Source organism: Stegodyphus dumicola, chromosome X1 (genome assembly GCF_044657685.1).
Source record: "Stegodyphus dumicola isolate Sdum_Otavi_A_Nest chromosome X1, ASM4465768v1".
NCBI classification, from domain to species: Eukaryota; Metazoa; Arthropoda; class Arachnida; order Araneae; family Eresidae; genus Stegodyphus; species Stegodyphus dumicola.
In genome coordinates this window covers 80,381,052-80,405,536 of record NC_140780.1, presented here as the reverse complement: position 1 = coordinate 80,405,536, position 24,485 = coordinate 80,381,052, and the positions used below count along the sequence as shown (strand labels likewise).

Here is a 24,485-nt window from a genome sequence, read left to right as displayed (position 1 = left end):
AAGTGTTCACTGCAGGAAATGCAGAATATTCCAAAGCTGTAATTTATCACTGGTGAATTCGTTCTGGTTATCCAATGAGACATGCAGCACAGGATTTTCGACAAGGTTACGTTAAAAAAATATTTAAAATGGAATTCTTGTACTTGAAGGACCACTGTCTTTTATGCCATGCAAATGATGTAATTAAAAAAAGTTACTAGCATGTTTTAATAACGTACTATTTTCACTCACCTTGTATATAATACTCTATCTCACAGCATACATCTGTGGAAATTGTAGCCGTTCAGTGCTTCTTAAACATTTTAGCATTATGAATTACAGGCATATGACTGAAACGTATTGTTACTATTTTTTGCAACATTAAAATTACCATTATTATTGAACGTTATCCCTCTAAGGCGACCATTTTCACCATATTTTTATAATTATCAATAAATAATTAATTATAAATTAAATTTATGGTACTATAACAAACCTTTCAAAACCTTCGATTACCTACCAAAACTTCTTTCTTAAAAACCACAGAATGGAAATTAGATCATTATATGTATCTGTATAAATCACAGCAAGGAAATTAACATGTTATATGTATTTGTATATCATCCTAACTTAGTGTTTAACAAACTGATTTTAAAACATTTATTACATTGCTTCTTTAAATGCCTGCAGTTAATGTTTCATTTTGACTCAATCACTTTAAGTGATATTTAGTGTTTCAATAATAATCGATAGCTGAGAAAATTATTTGTTTTGACTCTTATTACGTAATAATAAGATTTAATTGAAACAATAAGGGTTTCGTAAAATTAGAAAATAAAAAATGGAAATGTACTTTTAAATTGCAAATTATTGACTCATAAATATTGGCTGCAAATTCTCCTGTTATTATTTGCGAATAGTTTTTAAGTGCTGCTGGCATAAAATTATTTACCATAAAGATGTTTAATTATTCCTTTTGCTAAACGAAAGTTTCATTTGCAAATTGCGAAACACCTAAAAACACCTAAAAGATATTTCGATATTATTTTGCTATAGATGATGTTTCCTCGGTGGCATTTTCTATGAATAATAACTTAAATAGACTAAATGAAAGAAATAATACTTAATTTATGTTGTATGATGATGAGAACAAATTTCGCGTTTCAGTTTTGGGCTTCGAAGCAGCTTAGCACTAAAACACGAGAAGAATGGTAAATTAACACAAAAAGAGCTATCAGCTTTTAACTAGAAGAATAGTTATGGAATATTTATTAACGTTCCTTAATACATATCTAATTACGATAAAAATTGCTGATATATTTATTTGCTTTGCTTATGAAATTTTTAAGTTTAATACGTAATTTTAATAAAAGTATTGCTGAATTAGGATTTATTTTTATTATTTTCTGGATAAATAAAATCTATTTCACTTTAGAAACGTCTAGGAATAAAATTTCGTAGGTCGAGATTGCATCGCATTTCATGCAAATTAATCCCGTAATGCAGTCCCATAGGATGCACGTTTAATGTGAAAAAAGGAAATATAAAGCTCTCTGTTTGCGATAATTCGCCTAGGAAATGGGGTAAATAACGCTTACTTAACTAATTGACTTTGCTCGAAACGACTTACGAAAACGAATTTGCCAAGCTTTACAGTTATTAGGATTCTGAAATCACTCAATTGAATCGAAAACTCCGCAAAACTTTTGAAAGTCGCTCACAACTTCCTGCAGAGGGCGCGCGCATCATCTTTCGGATAGTTCAACAACTGGAACTTCACATTGCTTATTCTCCTTCTTTCCCGCTGGATGTTAAGATAATGTTCTCCTATGACGAATATTGAAAGCTATACTTTTAAAAGACTGACGAATAGTTTTATATCAAATCCTTTTTCAACTAAATTTGATATCGAGGGATGACGGTCCAAGATACAAATTTGGAATATTCTTTTTAAGATGAAATATCTTGAAATGGTAAATTTTAAAATTTAAAGTGGAAATTGTCACTACTCTAACATTGAATTTTAGTCGCCATCCTAAAGTATCGCTCTATTTTGTTAGCGATCAAAATGTTAAAGTTAAAAAATTTCCCTAAATTTTTTGGCATAAACATGATATAAAGACAATCATTTTAGACATATATGAGTTAATTTTTAAAGTGCGTTAAAATTTTTTTTGCGTGCTTCTAAATCAACTAATAGAAAGTTTTACTTACGTTCAAATACTTTGATTCAGTCAAAGAGACTCTTCGACAGAAAAACTGTACTGGAAATGTTAAGACTCTCAACTTGAAAATTTTCAATATCTTAGACAATGTTTAATGCTAGTTTCATACTATTCCTTGACTTTTCAACTAAGGGATGTAAAATGAACGCCCTAGATTGCATACTTAATTAAAATGACTAGAAAATATGAAGCCTACAACTTTAGGAGATACATCTTATTCCAAAACATTCCACGTGTTCCCGGTTGAAGCAGCTGCTAAGTGGAACAAGGTTGCCTGCAAATGGATTCTTTGCTTAATATCAGTAACAATCATCCAAAATCTCACGTAAGTATTTGAACAAAACATTTACTGTTAAGTAAGAAAATGTGATCATATATTCCCTAGATAATAAACAGTAAAAAATGTATATTTTATTTAGGTAATATTAATGAAATAATTCCTTGAATTGCGTATCACTTTTAAATGAAAGAAAACAACGGAAAAAGTTTTAAAAGAGATACAAGCATTAAATACAAACTTTATTTTTAAAAAAGGAGTTAACAAACCAAATTACGCTTTTGGCTTTAAATCCCTTTTGGTTACTGAATTTTTACTTGCGTCGACATGCTAAAAACACTTTATTTCCATCTGTGCGTATTTTTTGTATTTCAAAAAACCATGAATTATATCCCTTTAATTTAAATAATTGTGTTTTCGGGACATTTAAAATTTTAGAAGCACAGTTATGGAGTGCAAGTTTTATACTCTATTGTAGCGGTTGTTTAAAGTTGTGAATGAAATTTCCACGGAGCAAACTTCACTACAACTACTAAATTTTTATTATTTTCATTATTATAATTTTCATAGCCTTAATCCTCATAAACGAATTTCCTTAATTTCCATTTTAATTAGAATGCAATGTTCACAATGCAAGTTAGTTTATATGTCTGCTGAAATAGTTACTAAATTCCTAAAGGAAGAAACACGGTATAAAACGCTTACGGGTTAACAAACCATTCATTAAGTACTATGACCACGTACGATTCTTTCTTTCTTCCCCCAGAACGTTATTCATGTAAGAAAATATTATTTAAGGATAAGCTCTCACTGCTAAAAAATATGATAAATGAAATTAAAAAAAAATTATTTCAAAGTAAAAATCTGGAGTTGGGTCAATGAATAAATCTTATTATTGTTAGATTATCACAGGCTGGCTTAATACAAGGTATGACGTAAAGTATTAAGTACCCTTTGGCTCTAATTGCATCTAATAAGGGAATTTTGGCAAGGAATAACAGTAAAAGTCCCTCAGTGACAGAAATAGGTACTACGAATTTGGCTCTTAAATTAATTTAGTATAATTGCATCTTTCAGAATACTGAACACCTCTTTTTAGAGCAAAGTATTATTAATAGTCCCTTATGAATAATAAATTTTTTATTATGTGAAGAAAGTAGTAATTCCTTTGTTCTTTTAATAACAGTCATCTTTAATTGTAGACGTGGGGAAAATTGTTGAAGGGATGACAATTAATTAAAGACTGGTAAATGTTATCGATATCATGTATATAAGGGTTTATAAAGTAGAAGTACCTTGGAACTAATAAAGAAGGATTGTGCGCACAACTTTTTTGACAATAAAAACCATGAAGTATGTGGAAAACATTACTTAGTGAACATATGTTATATAAAATTGTGTATTAAATATCAAATACAAACAAGTAATCAGGAAGCTAGAGCTATAGATAATTTAGAGAGTACTGAAAGATTATTGAATATTGATTATTTGCAAAACAAGTTAAATGAAAAAAAGAGCTAAAAGTAAATAAAAAAACCATCAAAGATTCTCAATTATATTCATTCCATTTTCTATAAAGTATCTAAAAATATTAGTCAGAGGAAAAGGAACTGGTTAATGATATTTGATGCTGTCATAAGGAGTTCGGTATACCTTTAAAATACCGAAACAAATAAAAAAAGCCGTTTTACAACATTATTATAAGAATTTTACGATCGTGCCATTTTGTGTACCTATTTCGATATTCTTAATCCTGTATTTGCAACTTTATGTTTCAGATACTGAAGTATTTTAAATAAAATAAACATAAAATACCTTCTTGGTCATCAACATAAAGTTGTAATATGTACTAAATGCAGTATTATGGATAAACAGAATCGCTATATTTAGCTGATTTGTTTTTCAATTAGAATAACAATTCGTAATTAAAATGACTAACTTTAAAAAAAAATTGAATTATGTTTTTGTAAACGTTAATGCTTTTTTAGCTTTGAGAACCCAAACGTTATTGCTTTTAACATAAGAAACGTAATTTCTAAACGTATATTTGTGAGAAGAATAAGGGTTGTTCATTTTATACCCGAACAAGGGCTTATAGTCATAGGGGGGTCAAAATGTTTTGCAAATCTGACATATGGTTTCAGGAAAATTCATGCGCTCAAGTCGAAATGAAAACGAAGAAGCAGAATGTCTTGTGAAATCTTTACTTAAAAGATATAATTACTTTCAAATCGTTAATTTTTAATATTAGTAAAGAAATATAAAAATATATTAATATGTTGAAGTTTATAAGTATGCATAACTATATAGCTAAGAAGTCTTGCTCACGTACTCCTCATACGTTTAACTGAGTCAAGAAAAGAGTCGATATTTTCTGATGATTTGGAATTCAATTACAGCAATTATTGTAAAAATTACAATAATTGCTCATTTGATCTAGATATAACACTTATACAGTCGGTCAAAATGCGTCTGAAATTTTTATCAGCCAATTCAGCGAAATCATGCGCAAATCAGCAAAATGAAAAAAAAAAAAAAATACCTGAAAAAAATCCCGTAAGCACGTTTTTTAAATAATAGGGGGACCGGAAAGTAATGTCGCTTTCTTATATTAAATTCAAACGAATGCATTTTAACAAGTTTTTATTTTTAATCAATAATATAATCACCCTCATTATCAACAACCTTTTGCCATCTAATGTGCAGATTTTCAATCCCAGACCGATAAAAACCAATTGGTTTTTGAGTAAAATATCTCGAGAGGACATTTTGAACATCATTTAAATTTTCAAATTTCTTGCCACTAAGAAAATGTTGTAGGGATCCGAATAAATGGAAATCCAATGCTGCGATATCGGCCGAGTATAGTAGGTGAGTATGGCAGTACCTCTACCCCAATTCATTATTTTTTTCCAGTTCACTCCATCCAATTGTTCACAATAAAGGTCTGCATTAATAGTTTTTCCAGGTTTCAGCAATTCAAAATGAACAATTCCGCGAACACTCCATGTAACACCCAGAAGCGCCTTTTCGGAATGTAAACCCTTTGTAACCCCTATTAAAACTGCGTTTTGAATTTTGGATTATCATATAGTACTTATTTTTTGTCTCCACTAATCAAACGATCAAAAAACGGTTCTGTATGGTGCCGTTGAAGCAATACGTTGCATGTGATGGATAGGTTGGCTTTGTTCTTTTCGGACAGATTATGGGGGACTCAAACACCTGCTTTGCTTATTTTTCCATTCTGCTTTAAATGTTCTTGGATGGTCGACCAAGGTTGGTTAAGGGTGTTTGACATGGATTTGCTTCCACATCTGCCCTTAGCATGTTGTCGTCGACATGCGCGAAAACGACATTACTTTCCGGTCTCCCTATTAAATAAATAGATAGATAGATATGCGAATACGTTTTGGGTCGTACGTAATTATAAAATAATTATATATTTGTATAAAAGGGTATACAGGATTTTTATATATAGTTCAGTGTATTAAATACTAGGACTCAAAATTTTCCTTTCATGTCAAAAAAGTTTAAGTCCTTTGACAAAAATTCAAGTTCTCCTAACACATGGTGAAAACTAGAAGTAGAAGTTATTACATGTTGCATTCTTCCCTGATAAATGAAAAAAATAGTAATATTGCGGCACAATACTTTTCAAAGCAAAAACTTGAAACAAAACCTTCAAGCTGTCATCATTTGCTGAAATGCAAATGTAAATACAGCATCTGGCACTTTGAAAAGAATATCTCAGACTTATATTTTAAACATAACTTTGGTTTTGTATGGGGTTTTTTAAAATACTTTAAGAAATCAAATAAAAATATTAAAGCACAAAATCGATTTTTTAGTGCAATTATAGCTACCTGACCATTTAAGCATACGTATTTGCCCTAAACATATGTAGTAGAACAAGTAAAATTTTAAACGCTTAAGGGTGCACTTAGTCTTCAGATAACAAATGTCTCATTCATAAGTTATTAATTTATGTTTCCTCTTTTTTTGTCGTCTCAAGATCTTCATCATAATATGTAGATACTGCACACATATATATTTCTAATGCGTAATAGTTCATAAGAGTACTTTTATGTTACTATGTCATTATTTCTTTTCTTCAGAAGTCTGACATTTAAAACTAGACCAAATCTATTAATTCATAAGCCTTCCAGAAACGCAAACGAAGTCCAGGATTCAGCAATCAAGCTGGTATATATAGTCCAGTGCGTAAGGAATAAGTTTTATCTCTAGCATTACTAGTGACATTTTTGTGAATCCGTATACAGAAAGTGTGTACACATTTTTAGAACGATTTCGATAAGGAATTACATAAAAACAAATATCTGGAAATAAAACTTTCGGGCAACAGCTCATTATTTGAAATGAAAACTATCGTCTACTACTTTTCAATTTATTCTTCTTTCGAAATTTCAAATGTAAATACATTGTGGAAGGAATTATATGTTTTTTCGTTTTCGAAAGAGAAATATTCCTATTCTATAATTCCAAAACGTTGTTAACTGCATGGCATATTAAAATTGTCAAGTGACAAATAAGCAATATAATTAATAGGAAGAGAGAAAACCGCCAATCATTACTTCTAGACGGAATCAAGATTCCAAACGAATACCCGAAAAAGCTACGTACTGTTTCTAATGTTTCTAAAATCAAATCTTCGGTAACTCAAGATATTATCAAGGCACTAAAAAAAAATTACTCCCGATATTTGAGTAAGAAGTTCCATTTCGTTATCTCATTGACTTTCGAAGAATGAAACGTCATCAAGGTAAAGCAACAAGTTATACTTCGAAACGTACCACTGCATTCCTTGAAAAAATGAAGACTTACATAGGTATTATATATATATATATATATATACATTTTCAACGTATTCCTCCGAAGTCTCATGACGTTTCACCCAGGAACTATTGTGATTGTGGTATCTTAAAAGAATTCTTTCGAAGAGAAAACCCACAACGATTGATGGACTCTGAAATGTAATGGAAAGGAAATGGAAATAAATACTCTTGAAAATTTTGCTAAGGGAGCTTCTATCATCGAAATCTCGATGCATATTTATAATCAGAAAAAAAACAGCTATCAGATCGAATATTTAAAATGATGCTCTTTACATTTTAAGCATCACTTAAATGGTCTCAGATCGTTCCAAATTTGTGTGAAAACCTCTTTAGTTTATAAAACAATTTATGTTAGTTTAAGCTAGTTAAGAATAAATGGGGGCACTTTCGTGAACTAGTTATTAAGAACAACGTTTTTCAATCATACAATTACTCTTCTTTTAAGCAGTACATTTCAGTGAAGGCTGTTAAATTAATCATTACCGCTTTGTTTCAGACTGCGAGAAGTTTATGAAACGCTATGAAGGGGAAAAAGCGTTTATATATCATTGGGATCAATGATGATTTCTCTGGAGTTCAGTATACATTATTTACCTAAATACGCTTTGCTTAAGCTAGCAAACTTTGATGTATATAAAATGCGTTGTAAGTTACTTAAAATTGAATGACTTACATATTATTTATCTTTAGATGTCTTGCTGAATCTTATAATGCATATGGATACTGCGCAGAAACGAACTGATACTTTTATATAATGTACCCCTCATTTTGATTGCCAATAATTCAATCTCTGATATATGTACAAAACGTTTATGTACAAACGTGACTTATAGAATGACTAATCCATGTCCAAAGGCTCTTAGAAGGATATTTCAGCTCTCTCAATTGCATTTTTATAAATTAAATTAGCTGAAAACATTTAAGGTTTGTTTATTACCCAAAGAAACGCCTAAAATGACAACTTTCAAGTAATTTTTGGTAAATATGAAAGAATGACATTTTTCCAAGTTAAAAATATATTCGAATTGGAATTTTATAAAATTAAAATAAACCTTACATCTCTTTAATACCTTAAAAATATTCAACGTATTTGTGAGAACAGAGCGTATCATTTAACGAAATATATCATGTAACATCATTTAATAGCGTAGTGTAATTTAAAACTGAGCCTAAATTAACGTATTTTATGTTATAATATAGACAACAGGTACTGAATTGTCACTTTTCTAGTCATCATGTAGAAACAAAACTTAGTAAACCAGTTGATTCTGACTTCCTCATTTCTGCTGCATTTATTAAAAAATAGGAGAAAGTCTGCAATATTAGATATGCCCCTTTCCATCTATAGTCACTCGGAATCTAAAAATGAGAAATCATTTTAAAGAAAAATATATAAAATATAAAGGTATTAAAATTATTAAAATATGTTGTAAAATTATTATTAAAACAAATAAAATTTTAGAAAACAAATACTTAAAGTTGTAATATTTTTCATATGTTCAAATTACAGGGCTGCATGACCGAAGAATTTGTCTTAAACATAAAATATAAAAAATTAGAATTCCTGCCGACAATGTTACCAATTTTAGAAAATGCAGAAAAAAATTGTACTTAATTTTAATAGCATAGTAGGTCAAACTTAAGATTTTCAGGTGATGGAATCTGTGGGTATTAAAAAGCATCAAAAATAAGCTCTGGAAAAAAATTCAAAATCTATATAGGAAAGTTAACTTGACCACAAAATTGACATTTATGCTACATGTTTCTTATGCTGTATACTGTGAGAATTAACTAAATTCAAAATCCATGCATTTATTATCTTGGATTTATTATGCTATAATCTACAATTTTTGTATGGATTTTCATCTCATTCGGGCATTCCCATAGACGTCCTACAGAAATACTGCATAGCTGCATTGTGAGATAGATTAGCATTAGTAATTAATAAAAGGAAATTTCAGCATACCGATTTATTTTTCCCTTTTACAACTTTGATACTAGTTATTTTCCTGAAAATGTCCTTCACAAAGGTATCCCTCATCTTAAGTAGATAGCTTTTGCATGCTTTATTGTAACTAAATTAAATAAACGAGCATCTTATTTGAAATGTTATCTTTATGGAAGCTCACAGTAATACTCGATACATAAAATGAACTGTATGTATTACATAGTGTAGAGTCGTTATGTTATTTTGAAGCAGAAGACTTGAAAAATGAGCAAAACTATCGCCAGGACTTGAATCCTGGACCCCTAGAATATGCGCCAAAGTATGTTACCGTTACACCACACAGGCATGCTAGAAGGAAGAAGAAAATACCTTACATACTCCCCATTTTAAAGGGCGACTGGGGACTAGGGGAACCAATAGTCAAATCTGGTGGTGAATAATCATCACCACCTTTGTTTTTTAGTTGGAGCATCACTGTAGAATCATTAGGTTATTTTGAACAGAAAGCATGAAAAATGAAAAATGCCCTCCTTGGGACTTGAACCCTGGACCTTCCGTTACACCACGAAGGCATGCTAGAAGGAGGGAGAAAATAGTTTATAATCGTTATTATAGAATAAATTAATGGGGTGACATAAAGCATTTAAAAAGCACAATTGCTGAAAAAACACAACACTGCACTGGAAAAAAATCACTTCCGCGTTGTAATAAATGAATTGTGAGGAATTGTAATAAATATTGTAAGGAATTGTAATAAATTATTGTATTTTAAGGAATTTTAATAAATATGGATGCTTAATAATAAATATGGATGCTTAATAATAAATATGGATGCTTAATAATAAATATGGATGTTTAATAATAAATATGGATGCTTTTAATAAAATCCATGCTTTAATATAGGACCTGGCAATATAATCATGAAAGATTATTTAATATTCACCTTGCGTGCTAAATATGAACACAAACAAGAATTATAGTAATAGTAAAGAACTTGAAAGTTAACTCATTGTTGAATTTTATTACTTCCATTTGATATTTAATGTAAGTCATACTTTTTTGTCCAGTAATATTTAAACAAATAAGCTTTTATTTTTGCGCTCATATTTTCTTGTCAACTCACCTCCTGAGCTTAAGTGTTTCTGTAGTTGCTTAAATAAACAACGTTTGGCTACCTAATTATGCTTTGGAATGCATATCAAAAACTATTCCACTTCTTAAGTTAAATGTCTTAAATTTTACCTTTAATGTAAGGTATGCATGCTATGTATTTATGCTGAATGTCTTCGTTTAGTTTCTCAGAGCCTAAGATAGCAAAAAGTCTGGTTTTGTCTTCAAACGATTCTTTACCTCAGTTAATTTCAAGAGTTATTTATTTGATGAAGTAATTAGTCGAAACATTTCCTTTTGTTATATTCCTTTTCTGTTCTATTCACTTTTCGTTCCCTAAATCTGTATGTCTACTGGCTTTTATGTCCTGAAATCGGATTATCAGTAATTCGAAATTACTAGGTTTTGAATTCAGAATTAGGTAGCAGTTATATTCTTCCGCTCTTCTTAAGTTTAAAACAAAACTCTGATTAATATTAGAAGAAATTTCAAAAATTTTAAATATTCTAGAATTTCACTTTGAATATATTTTTGCTTCGCTGAGATATGCTTCTTTACTGGTCGCGGTAAAAATTTACCTATTCAATTCCCATGTCAAATTCACACTAAAAATTTATCATTTGAATATTATTCACTTTTCTTATTTTTATGTTGACACCGCATTTATTTGATGAATAAATTTTGCTATTCATGTTTTGGAAATTTTTGCTTGTAGTACTGAAACACAAACGGTTATAATAACCTAATAGTTAAAAGATGGGAAAAATCATGAATTAGGCTTAATACGATTATGATTATGTTTGGGTATATGGGAGAGATACTGGCTTTCTTCCTTGCATGTGGTCAAAATTGAATCTTGAGTTATAAATTTATATTTCTAATTTAAATTTGAGAATAGAGATAATGGCTAAAAGAGGTTAAAGTGATTTCTAACAAATCAATGAAAGAAAAGTACCTATTGCTACATACAGTCTGCAAACTTGCGGGAAGGGGGATGTATATAAATCCATGCACCTTTCTAAAATGTTAAATAAAAGTGCAAAACATTTTGAGAATCAAACTGATATAGATTAAAATTGAAATCATAAATTTGGATGGATTTGAAATTAATTTATCAAAATATAGGTTTGGTTTGGTTTATTAGATTACGGCAAAGCACTCGAGGGCTATCTGCCTTAAGGGAGGGATGCTTTCGTGGAGGACTTTTTAAGGGAAACTGGCTCTTATACACGTTACACATGGATAAAACCACGAAAACACCCATGCAGCTAGCCCATGCGCGGGATTCGAGCCTCGGACCGAGCTACCAGTGGTCAGCGACGTTACCGCTCGTCCGCTGGTGGGCACTTATCAAAATATAGAAAAGCACGCGAAGATTTTTGCCTAAGGAGGATGATTCCCTCTTGCAGGTACCTGGGTTCGATCGAGTCCAGGCGAACGGGCTGGTGCTTGGTTGGTTTTTCGTGGTTTTTTCCATGTGTAACTTTAACACAAGCCATCCGTTCTCATTCATCTCCCTTTTCACCTTCCCACAAAATAGCCCTTCTTTTAATCAGATAACTCTTGAATGCTTTGCCATATTAAAAAATCTAACCATATAAGCTATTTCTCCCACTTCCCTAGCGTGCCTTCGTGGTGTAGTGGTTCAGCACGCTGGGCCGGTATTCCAGAGATCCGTGGTTCGATTCCCGTCGAAGGCGGTTGCACATTTTTCATCTCGTCTGCTTCCAAAAAATATCTAATATCTCTACAAGTGGCGCCCGAATTAAAAGGGTTGTGGATGATAATTCTCCGCACCCAGGATTTGGCGACTAGGTCCCCTAAAACCCTAGTCGCCCTTTAAAAAGGGGAGTATATAAGGTATTTCTGCCACTTCCCTAGCGTGCCTTCGTGGTGTAGTGGCTCAGCACGCTGGGCCGGTGTTCCAGAGGTCCGTGGTTCGATTTCCGGCGAAGGCAGTCGCATATTTTTCATCTCGTCTGCTTCCAAAAAATACCTAATGTCTCTACAACCAACCACCCTATGTGAAGAGCTTTCTAAAGGGAAACTGCCTCGCACATACTTTATAGGCGGAAAAATACGTTATAGGCGGAGTTATATAGGCGGAGAAAGCCACGAAAACTTCCATACACTCAGCTCTTTTGCAAGTACTGTAACCAGAGGGAAGCAAGAAAGAAAATCTGTCCAAAAGAAGGGTCGTGCAGAACCTACTGACTAGAACTATATTTTGCGTTGAACATGGGAAAAATCACATAAATCTTGCCCAGTCGATTTGGTCAATTACTAAGTATAGACAGGGAAGAAATTACATGCTTCCCAACAAAAATCGTGCTGTCATTGATAGCCCGAATTGGCTCAACAAAATATGGCCTTTAATGAATAAAATGTAGACATTTCTTTTATATTATTTTCACATAACCTCGCTGATTCCCGGCTAACGGGCTGACTGCATGAACATTTTTCTGGTCTTCCGCATATGTAACGTGAATACGAACCAGTATCACTTAAAAAGTTCTCCATGAGGCATTTCTGCCTTTCCGTTCTGCCATTTCTGCCTTTCAGTTCTGAAATTTCTGCCTTCATTTAAATGGCGGAGCACATATTGAATAATTAACAGACATAACCTCATTCAGCTTCTCTGAATGTTGTGTAAACTATTTTCGTAAATTCCATATACAGTTACAGTATTATTAGAAATAATTGATATGCCATCAAACTTCAGTAGCGTAGAGAAGAATTCAATTGTTTCAGAGACCATAACTGTTTTGTTTAAAGCAGCGCACAGAGCTGTTAGTTGAGATTCATCGGAAGTCGCAAAGAAGAAGATTCACTTTATGCTTTGTTTCTTTTCCGAAGGTATAAAACCTAAGACTCCATTTAGACAACTTACATCTCCAAAACTTCTGTTCTTAAATCAGAAACTCTTAAGTTCTGTACTCATATGTCCAAACTTGAAGTTTTCTTAAAAATTTTCCCATGATTTCTTAGCATATACAGTTTCGCATTCATGCTTAAGTCGGTAGGTCACTCGAGTACATTCAAAAATCGCGTTTCCGTCTGGTATTCTAAATTCTAAGCCTACGCTTGCGGCAATTAGAAGTAGACTCATATTTTTTTACAGTTTTTATATTAGTACATAATACTAAAAAATATATTATTTATTTCCTTCAGATTTATGTAGTAAAGGTTTATGCAATGTGTCATCTGCTATTGAAATTAGTAATGCATTCAATTTTAGAATTTGAATGTAAGTTCGAAAAGTCAAAATATCCATTGAATGCAGCAGAATTTCTTTGCCAGGGTAGTTTATTTACGATAAAAGTTTTCAGTTATATAACTTATAAATTAGAGCATAAGAAAAATTTCTTATATAAATGTTCTGTTGAGACGAACAAGCGTATATTTATAATATTGCTTTTGTGTCAGTGTAGAAGAAATGAGTTCAGTACTGGTTTATTTTGCACTGAACTATGAAAGAAATATGTAGTTTCTTTATTTGGCATGAAATAATTGTAGAACACAGAAGATTTTTATTTGTTTCAAATCTGTAGCGCATCTTGTATATTAAGGAAATTATTCATATGAAAGGAACTTATCTAGAAATTAACTTAAAATTCTGATGTTTAGTATTTACAGTTAATTATTTCTAGATTCTAGAATCTAAAGCATAAATTTCTTTGCCTAAGACACTAAAATTGAAAGAGGAGCAATAAATAGCCAATCCTCTGTCTTAGACTGACCATAAAAGAAAAAGTTACATAAAAACTTTTCTTAAAATTCAAAGCCTCTTGCTTATCGGTGAAAATACTGAAGTTATCCTAAATTCTTCTTTATTTCTCTAGCCTAGTTATTAATAAATTACTGAGTATTTTATTAGCTTGCACATTTATTAGTCATTAGTATACACTGGTGTGCAAAAATTAAGGACGAGACGGTTTTTTTAATATAACTTTGTACAAAAGCTTTCCATATCAACACATTTAATACCGTAAGATTCCCAATACGTAAGGACATGAGTAATGTAAGCAACACTTACTAAAAGAGAAATCAGAGGGATAAAAAGAAGCTTTAGTGAAAAAGTAGCATGGAGCGCAATGCGACTGAAGGCCGAAACATCCCTGTGATGGGTGTCCAGCAAGAAACATCCGGTCTATAATAGGGGATATGATCTCCCCTGACTGCTAGGCAGGTTTCACAGCGTCTGCCCATGCTGAGAATGAGGTTGTCAATGAGTTGTTGAGGCATTGCTGCCCATTCGTCTTGCAGCGCCAATCGAAGATGCGGAATCGTTACTGGTGGTAAGGTACGAGCTGCCAAGCGTCTGCCTAGAAAATCCCATACATGCTCGATGGGATTGAGATCCGGAGATCGTGCCGGCCAATCCATACGTTCAATATCCTCACTCTCTAAGAGCTGTTCGGCAGCTACTGTGCGATGACATGGTGCGTTGTCGTCCATGAAAAGGAACTGCGGACCCATAGCGCCTCTAAAAAGACGCACATATGGAAGAAGAATCTCGTTACAATAACGGGTTCCGTTGACTGAACCTGCGTCGAAGATGTGAAGGTCTGTACGACTTCCAAGCATGATGCCTCCCCAAACGAGAACACCGCCACCTCCATACCTGTCCCTTTCAATGATGTTCGAGGGATGATTGCGGCTTCCCCGCTCTCTCCAGATGAGTATGCGATGAGAATCGCTACTCAGACTGAATCTGCTAACATCTGTAAAGAGTACTCGTCCCCATTCATTGTCTCTCCAATTCCGGTGTTCCCGGCACACAGAGAACGCCTTCTCTGATGGGCAGGCGTTAGAGGTACACACCGTACAGGGCGTCGTGCAAACAGACCACCACCGTGCAGTTTTCTGGCCACGGTAAAACGCGATATCGGTATTCCAGTCGCCTGTGTCGTGTGTCTAGCGATTTCTCCCGCTGTCCGCCGCCTGTTTCTTTTGGCCTGTAAGGCAATATACCGGTGATCTACGGGTGTGGTTCCTCGTGGATGACCACTACTAAACCCCCGGATAGCTGTTCCTGTAGTTTGAAATTGTCTCCAAAGTCGTGAAACGATGCTGTGAGCAATTCCGAACTCTGCAGCCACACTTGTCACACTGCGGCCTTCCTCCAACTTCCCAATGATTCGACCTCGGGTAAAAGCATCCAGATGTCGTCTAACAGATTGATTATTCGCCATTTCTCGCTGAGGCAGCAGCTCGGTGTGATTTTAACTGCTATACGGCGTGCAATCTCTTTGCCAGAAATACTGATCTTACACCGACAACATGCTTTATACTACTCAGACACTCCCCCATTACGTCTACCTGCATATCTGCGCATGTGCTACCGTACATCACCTTACTTAATCTCCTGATTGGTCTTTCTGTCCGCTCTGCCTCTTCGTTCAGCTGATATGCTAATTTTTCGACTTCGTCCTTAATTTTTGCCCACCAGTGTATATTGCACATTTGTACTATTAGTTTATACAGCATTCATTAGTTTGTATCAGAACATGAAACATGAGCAATGTCTCCGCCAGGATTCAAACTCCGAACCTTCCAATAACCACCGGGACGAGCTCCTAGTTACGCCACAAAGGCGCTCGGCATGGAAGGAAAAAATGCCTTACCCTTATTCCCTATTTAAAATGCGACTAGGAAATGAAGGGTCTCAGTCGCCATATCCTGTAAGGACGCATTATTCTCCACCATATTTTAGTTCAGGCACCACTGTACAGTCATTATATTTATCAGTGTAGGAAACTTGAAAAATATTCATTGCCTTCTGCGGTATTCAATTTCCAAACCTCTCGATTGCTAGACGGACGTACTTCTAGTTACCCCACGAGGGCACATATTAAGAAAGGATAAAATAACTTGCATTCTCTCTCACCTAAAGGGCGACTAGCGGGGAGGTGACCCAGTCGCCAAATCCTGGTGATGATGGATTATTGTCTAACACCTTTCGTCCGAGAGCCACTTCTAGAGTTATTTAGAATTATTTTGAAGCCGGAAACGGGAGGGTCCTCGGACGGGGAAAATTCCTTGCAAATTTAGAGAAAGGATAAAATGTATTGACATTAAGGCAATTATATGCATAAAATATTTTTCATATCTTATTTAATATGATTCACTAAACTGAAGTTCATATATTGTAAGCAGTTACCGATTTTAACAGTATAAGGATATTATTAATCATTCTTTACTTCCAACTCTGTATCGCAGTTTTTCTTTATGAAATATTTTGCAGTAATTTGTAGAATAAAAAATTGCCAAAGGTGAAGCATAAAATTTATCAGCTGCAAGTGGCACCATATATGAGTAAAAGACGTGTTCTGCCTCCCGGTGATATTCATTACGGACATGCCTTTTTCAATGAGCTCCGAAATATAAGTAGAAAGCAAAATTTACAGACACTAAATGAAGAAAGCGAATTACTGACATAATTTTCAGTCACTAACGATAAGCTTCTGAATAATATTTGAAGGGTTATAGAAACCAGTATTAATCTCAGTAAGTAAAAAAAGCAACATCTTTACCCTGGCAACCTGAAAATTATTACATTCTTGCATGAAGGATTTTGTGGTGTAAATATCTATTAAACTAGCAGTTGGAAGATCCATGGTTCTAATCCCGATAAAAGCACAACTGATATTTTGTTTCTCGCTTCAGAAACAGATCTGAATTAAAAAGCAGTGAACGTTAATTGAGCTCTTGCGTTTGTCAGACTGTAGTGTCTCTCTCCAGCCAAGCTTTAAATAGGGGAGAATGTTAAGAATTATCGCATTCTCATGTGTGTGTTCGCGCAATAGATGAAGGTAACATGTCCATCTAATCAAATATGTGATCCGTTGCTGAAATACTACTGAAGGTACAGTTGATTTCTTACGTTTTTCCTCGAAACTGTATATTATTTTTACAGTTGTACTTGAAGATTTCAAAATAAGTTTATCAAAACTGATATTAAAATAATTAAAATGGAATCGATTGTAGAAGTCAGGTGAAATTTCAGTAAAATGCAACATAAAATTAAGAATAAACGTCATTTATAAATGTTTCATCTTTCCAAATATTTACCCATCAACGGCCATGAGGATAAAACTGATAAATACTGGTTTAATTCGACCTATGTAAAAATTCAGAGCACAAACTGACTGCGTATAAGTGTTCCTTGTTATCTCCATCTGTAACGTGAATAAAAGCGATTTCTCTTAATATGACCTCCGCGAATGCATCCTTTCAAGTAGGCATATAGCCCTAGTGCGCTTTGCAATAATCTAACAAATTCAAATCTTCCTGAGATTCAATCTTTGCCTTGTTCGTATGTATTCCTGGGAGCTAGAAATATTGATTAAGATATAGTTCAGTCAACTTTAATTACGTATGTTTTATAAGAGTAAGAAGATTTCTTCTTTTTCTTGCTAGTTAAAATTTAAAATTATTTTTAAATTATTGATGTAACAGATTTTCATTTTTGAAATTTAAGACGTGGTTTAATTTCTTCTATCAAATGTATAATAGATTAATTAAAAGAAACAAAAATCTAAGTTTTAAATTTTAACTCCGAAACTGACAGACTGTAATTAAATAGAAATTTGAAAGCAAATTTGGTTGTGACCTTTCCCAGATATACATTGTGCGCAGAAGACCATAAATGCTTCTGTTACCTTTTACTAAATCTATATCATTGTGTGAAACATTTTTCGAAAATGCAGCGAATGGCCTAAAAATACCTATTAGATATAAACCTGCTCTGTAGAAGTAAAGGTACTCTCCTATAGCTAGTTTTTCTCAATAATTATAGCTCAGGTTTGGACCGACATAGCTAGGAGAATACGTTTTTATCGGACACAACTGCACCATTAATCTGTTCTGTTTTCATACCGTACATTTAATGTTTCTTCTCTTGGGAGTTATTTTGTGTCACTGCATTATGCACGTAAACTGGAACGCGTCAAATCTTCTGATGTTCACATAGTGCTTCTTTTAATGATACAGAGAGAAAGCCTACGTGATACAAATGGGAAATAAAGACAGACTGCTTCATCAACGTTTCTGATCTACTCATTTATCACTCCAAAGAAATGATTGATGCATTTCGTTACAGGTACATGGTGGCGTATTATAAAAGTCCTTTTCGTATTGCTAGTGAATCAGAAACTATTTTTATCTAGCTCTTCTGGAAATATTATGTATCTGTAGAAAGTTCTGACTGTAATGTATGACATTCACTTGACATTGGAAGAATCACTTACAGATGAAAGTTCACCTACGAAAAAATAAACTTTCGGCTCACAGTTACGATGAGTGTAAAATGCTAAATGCTTAGAGTCTATGTACACAGAATCTATTCACATGTGCCGTAATGTCAAATGTTTAAGTGTGGAATATTTTTATATTGAGAATTATATACATGTTATCGGGAAAAAATAACTATGCTATGACATTGATATTTACCAGAAAGGAGAGCTACTATTTATCTAAAACTGCAATGACGTTTAAACTTGGTTTTAGTTTGGTTTATATGAATATGGCAAAGCACTCGAAGGCTATCTGCCTAAAGTGGGGACACCTTCGTGGAGGGATTTCTAAATTGCACTTTATATATGGGAGAAATCACGGAAACATCAATATTTGCGGGATTCGAATCTCGCACCGAACTACCAGTGTTCAAAAACTGTACTGCTCGGCCGTTGGTGGACCCTTTAAATTTGGGAAGTTATTAAAGGCCACTTCTAGTCGTCCCCTTATAGCGGTGAGGAAAACGCTGGTGTAAAGTGCCTTCAGAAGCTCTGGAGTAGATCTCTTCTTTGCAGAAGTATATAAGGTCGAAGCTACTGAAGAGCAGAATATCTAAGCCAGCTTTAGCTGATGTAGACAGATGGATTCAAATTTCACTGCATTACTTCTGAATATAAACTACAGTTCTTGTACTGACACCACACACCTACTATTAAGCTGAGGTTGTTCATTATTTTATTTTAAAAGAGCTTGTTTCACAGTTAGAAGCCCGGTGGCACAGTGGCTAGCGCACTGCGCAGCAGAACCACAGGTCCGGGGTTCGATTCCCGGGCTGGGCAAGGTCGACTCAGCCTTTTATCCCATGATTTCCATTCCTTGGGTTGATAAAATAAGTACCAAGTTTGCTTGGGGACTAAACACTGGGGGTCCTGCGACCCCAAGCTGACCACTTGCTCAGGGCATATGCTTACGATCCCGGGGCCCACGGTCAAGAAAGCAGATTTCGGGCACTGCAGGCCTTGGCCCATTAGGGCTGTTACGCTACTGAGTAGATTAAGTTTGTTTCACAGTTAGGAAATAATATGTTACAATCGGCCTTCTAGAAAGCATTTCAAGCAAGTACCTTAATTTGCTCATGCGATGAGACAATTAATAACCAAATAAACAAAACCAGCTGAAACATATAACTGGAACATATAAAATATAATAATATATTAACTAAATATTTATTAAATGTTTTTATAGCACTAAACAGTTTAACATAATTTGTGTTTTGTTCTATGTACGATTCTGTTTTTAGTATTCCTTTCATGATGACTGACAAATGTGTTGCAGAAAAGCATTTTTCTGTTGTTTGCTTAGAAAATGAGTAAAACTAAACAAAAATATGCGAAAAATAATGTAAACGTATTCTTTAATAGAAAGAAATATTTAGAATTAAATTAACTGTGTTAAAAAGAAAGGAAAATTTATTACTCGTAAGAAATTAAAATGAAGAATATATAAGCAAAAGCGAATCAATTTGTAGAAATATTAGGTATTTTTTGGAGGCAGGAGAACTGAAAAATTAACAACGTTTTCGCCGAGAATCGAACCGCGGACCTCTGGATACCGGCCCAGTGTGCAGAACCACTACACCACGAAGGCACGCTAGGAAGGCGGGATATATACCTTATATACTCCCCTTTTTAAAGGGCGACTGGGGTTATTTGGGGACCCAATCACCAAATCCTCGGTGTGGAGAATCATCATCCACAACCCTTTTAATTCGAACTTCGGACGCCACTGTAAAGACATTAGGTTTTTTTTTTTTTTTTTAAGCAGACGAGGTGAAACATTACCAACGCTTTCGCCGGGAATCGAACCGCGGATCTCTGGTGTGCAGAACCACTACACCAGAAAGGCACGCTAGGAAAGCGGGGGGGGATAACCTTATATACTCACTTTTTTAAAGGGCGACTAGGGTTTTGGGGGACCTAGTAGCTAAATCCTAGGTGTGGAGAATCCTCATCCCACACCCTTTTAGTTCGGGAGCCACTGTAGAGAAATTAGGATTTTCGGAAGCCGGCAAGATGAAAGATTAGCAAACACCTTCGCAGGGAATCGAATCACGGACCTCCTGAACCGGCCCAGCGTGTAGAACGTCTACACCAGGAAGGCACGCCAAGAAGGTGGGAGAAATGCCTTATAAATGTATTGGTTAAATTAACCTCATATTAAAATCGACACTCTTAAAAAATTTTGTCTCTCAGAAAATTTAATAACGACGTACCATAGATGAAGCAACTCCAAAGAAAGAAGTAAGCATTCACTTCCTTTCTGAGAAACAACCAGCTCAGAAATCCATAAGTTGCTTGTTCTTTTTTCTACTTTTGCTTCCACTTGTTACTTGTACTTTTATATAAAATTTGTACTCAATGATTACAGATGAAAAGGTGTACTTAATATACACACACACTGACCAACGAATAAGAAACCTTTGAGATTTTCATTCGAATGCCGTTATGGGGATGAAGTATGCACATTTTTTATGACGTGTTTTACATGTAGTTAGACTGCTAGTATAAGAATGTGTAAGAGTGCTTTTGACGATGAATGAAGTAAAATGGGAAAAACGACATATCTTTCACGATTTGAAAAATGACGTATTGTTCGCGCCCGTTTAACAGGGACCTCGATTTGGAAGACAGCAAATCTCACTAGATTCTCAAAAGCAGCCATATCAAAGGTTTTCAAAAGTTGGAATCAGAACCCACAGTCCTTCTCTAGAAGACAGAACTGTGGTTCGAGCACAGTATTCCAAGAGCGTGATCGGTGTCTTCTGCGACGAATTGTACGGCAGATCAGGGACTCTACTGTTATTCAACTGACACAGATCGTCAACCAAGGCTCTTCCCAACATATTTCAGCTCGAACCATGCACAAAGAATCCCAGAGGATAGGAATGCATAGTCGGGGGCGTGTGAGAAAACCACTCATTTCTGCCCGATATGCAAGAATTTGTTTGCCATTGTGTCGGGAATGAAGACACTGGACATCTGAGAATTGGAAACCGGTAATGTGGGCGGATTGAATTAAGCACCTTATTGTGCACCGATGGAAGACGTCGAATTTGGCGAGAACCCTATGAAGCCATGAATTCATCTTGCCTTATTCGCACTGTGTAAGGGTCTGGTGGGAGTATCTTGATGCGGGGCATATTTTTTGGGCATTATGAAAGTAGTGCCCTCATGTCCCTAGAGGGTAAACAAAGAGCCGGGCGATACCTGGATACACACAATACTCAGCTTAGATGATATCCGTCTTTGATCGAATGATGTGAAACTGAAAGGTTAAATAAAAATATGATTAAAATTTTATAAGGTATTTCTCCCACCTTCTTGGTGTACCTTCGTGGTGTAGTGGTCTGCACACTGGGCCAGTATTCCAGAGGTCTGCTGTTCGATTCCCGGCGAAGGCGTTGTTAATTTTTTATCTTTCCTGCTTCCCAAAATATACCTAATGTCTACACGTTCATGAATACAATCTGCAGACTATGTCACAGCAAGGGCATTACAAAATTAAAACGCATTCATCAGTATCAATATTGTTATTATCAATTGGCTGCCTATATTATCTGCAAAGTTATTTAAGACAAATTTGCATTTTAATGACACTTAACGGTACGCGACTAAGATGGTATCTATCTTGGATCAAAAGATACAACACTGAACAGCATCCTATTGGGAAGTTTTACTGCAGTTAAATAAATAAGCAAATAAATAAAATAACATAAAAAATTTCACAAATGCAGTTTACAGAATAAGTCACATCAAAGACATCACAAAATTAAAACGCATTCATCTTTATCAATATCGTTAATTTCAGTTAGCATTAGAGTTTAAATTAGTCCTAAGAATATTAGCACATATTATAAGGTATTTTCTCCCTTCTTTCTTCATGCTTTCGTGGTGTAACGGTTAGCATACTCGACGCGTCTTCGAGAGGTCCAGGCGCGAATACAGGAAAAGGCATTACATATTTATCAAATATCATAATATTCCATATCAAAATATCCTAATGTCTCTACGGTGGTGCCCGAATTGGAAAAGGTGGTGAATGATGATTCTTTACCACCAGGATTGGGCGACTGGGTCACCTAATCCCCTGTTGCCTTTTAAAAGGGGGAGGATATAATTTCCTCCCTCCTTTCTGCATGCTTTCGTGATGTAATGGTTAGCACACTCGGCGCGTATTCGAGAGGTCCAGGTTCGAGTCCCGGCGAGAGCAATGCTCATTTTTCACGTTTCCCGTATCAAAATAATCTAATGACTCTTAAATATGATTGCGCATAATTTAAATCAAGAATTTTCATGCTCGCTTTAAATATTTACAAAATATCAAAATATATGTAACTGTGTATTAGAAGACAATATAAAAGATCGTTAAAAACATTAACGACTATAATACATTATACGTGATACGTAAAAACAGAAGGTCATGTAAAATCCATAAAATGAGATATATGGTGAGTGAGGAATATTGCAAAACTAAAAAAAGGCCGTTTAACATCTCAGCTGCTGAGACGGTATAGTGGTTAGGAGAGCCGAAAGCGAAACCGGAGCGCCCAGTTTCGAATCCCGTAGAAGGCATGGATGTAAATTGTCTGTCTCCTCATAGGAGGTAACGGTGACCGCCTGTTAGATGTCTCCAAAAAAATGGCCACGACTTCTGATCTTAGGGGTGGTCAATGCCGAAAAAGGCAAGTGCCCGCCATTCGATAAAAAAAAAAGGTTTTTAACTTCTCAGAGAGCAACGCTTTTATTGACGATGACAAATTCTCTAATATGTGGAAGCACAGTAATTAGCCCTGAGTAAATAGGCATAATCGGGTTATTGAGTCTGCCAAAACATTCACATATACCAGTGTCGCTGTACCCAAATCAATTTAGGGTAAAAAGAGGCCGTGACTTATTAGAAAATGAATTATTAATATCGCCTATTTTGTTGGCCGAGATCTGCAGTTTACGTTTTCTGGCCTATTGTACAAGCTTATAACACATCCCCTGTGTTTCTCTCTGCAGGTCGTAACTTCTTGAAACCACCAACAGAAAATCGTCTATATAAGCTGTCAGAATAGCGAGTTCATTTTGTCTGAATTGCTTAAATTCTGTATTAGCAATTACGTTCTGGTACACTTGATTTGATCCCAGGCATGAACCTTGAGGGCAACAGCGTGTTATAGATTTCTTAACAATACTGCTTGCTGCCCAGCATTATTTGCACTAATTGATCTTGAAGATAACTGCGTGTAAACTTAATTACGGTGCCTGGGCATGAAGATATAAGTATTTATGGCTTCAGGCTATCACAGAGAGAGGAATGTCCATTAAATGACAATTATGATGATAAGCAATAACATATCAGCATTCGTTTTGGCAGTAACGGTCGACATAATCTCATGCACCATAAAGTACTCTGTAGGAAAACCGTATTGCTGAGGATAGTATATTACAGCTGCGTAGTACAGATGAACATTGGGTCTGTAAAGTATAACTCGCTCCAGTAGTTTTCCGTGTGCTGGAAGAAAGGCAAACTGGCCTTTGAGATCAATGGTCTGCAAGATCCGCATTACTGTTTCGGAATAAAATTACTTCCGCTGTGTTCGCGTCTCGAGGAAAGTAGCGTAATCTCCAGCATGCCTGTAGCCAAGCACTAATGGACCTAATTAACCTAAATGGACTGACGTAGGTTCTGCATTTTGCATTATTTATGCTATTAGGATATGGCACATTTTTCAGTAATAACAGCTATTGACAACTATTGAATAACAAAAGATCAGCTGGACACATGAAAACAAATCATATTGACTT

At 34.7% G+C, this 24,485-nt stretch overlaps 1 protein-coding gene across 1 annotated transcript in view; it reads left to right on the top strand.

Annotated features, from left to right (window-relative positions):
- Positions 1–1,788: 1,788 nt before the first annotated feature.
- Positions 1,789–24,485, top strand: part of LOC118186882 (gamma-aminobutyric acid receptor subunit alpha-6-like) — an 81,116-nt gene continuing 58,419 nt past the window's right edge. Inside the window, exon 1 of the mRNA XM_085807289.1 lies at positions 1,789–2,529. Coding sequence (XP_085663415.1) covers positions 2,390–2,529 — 140 coding nt within the window. The 5' untranslated portion in view covers positions 1,789–2,389. The remainder of the gene's footprint in view (positions 2,530–24,485) is intronic.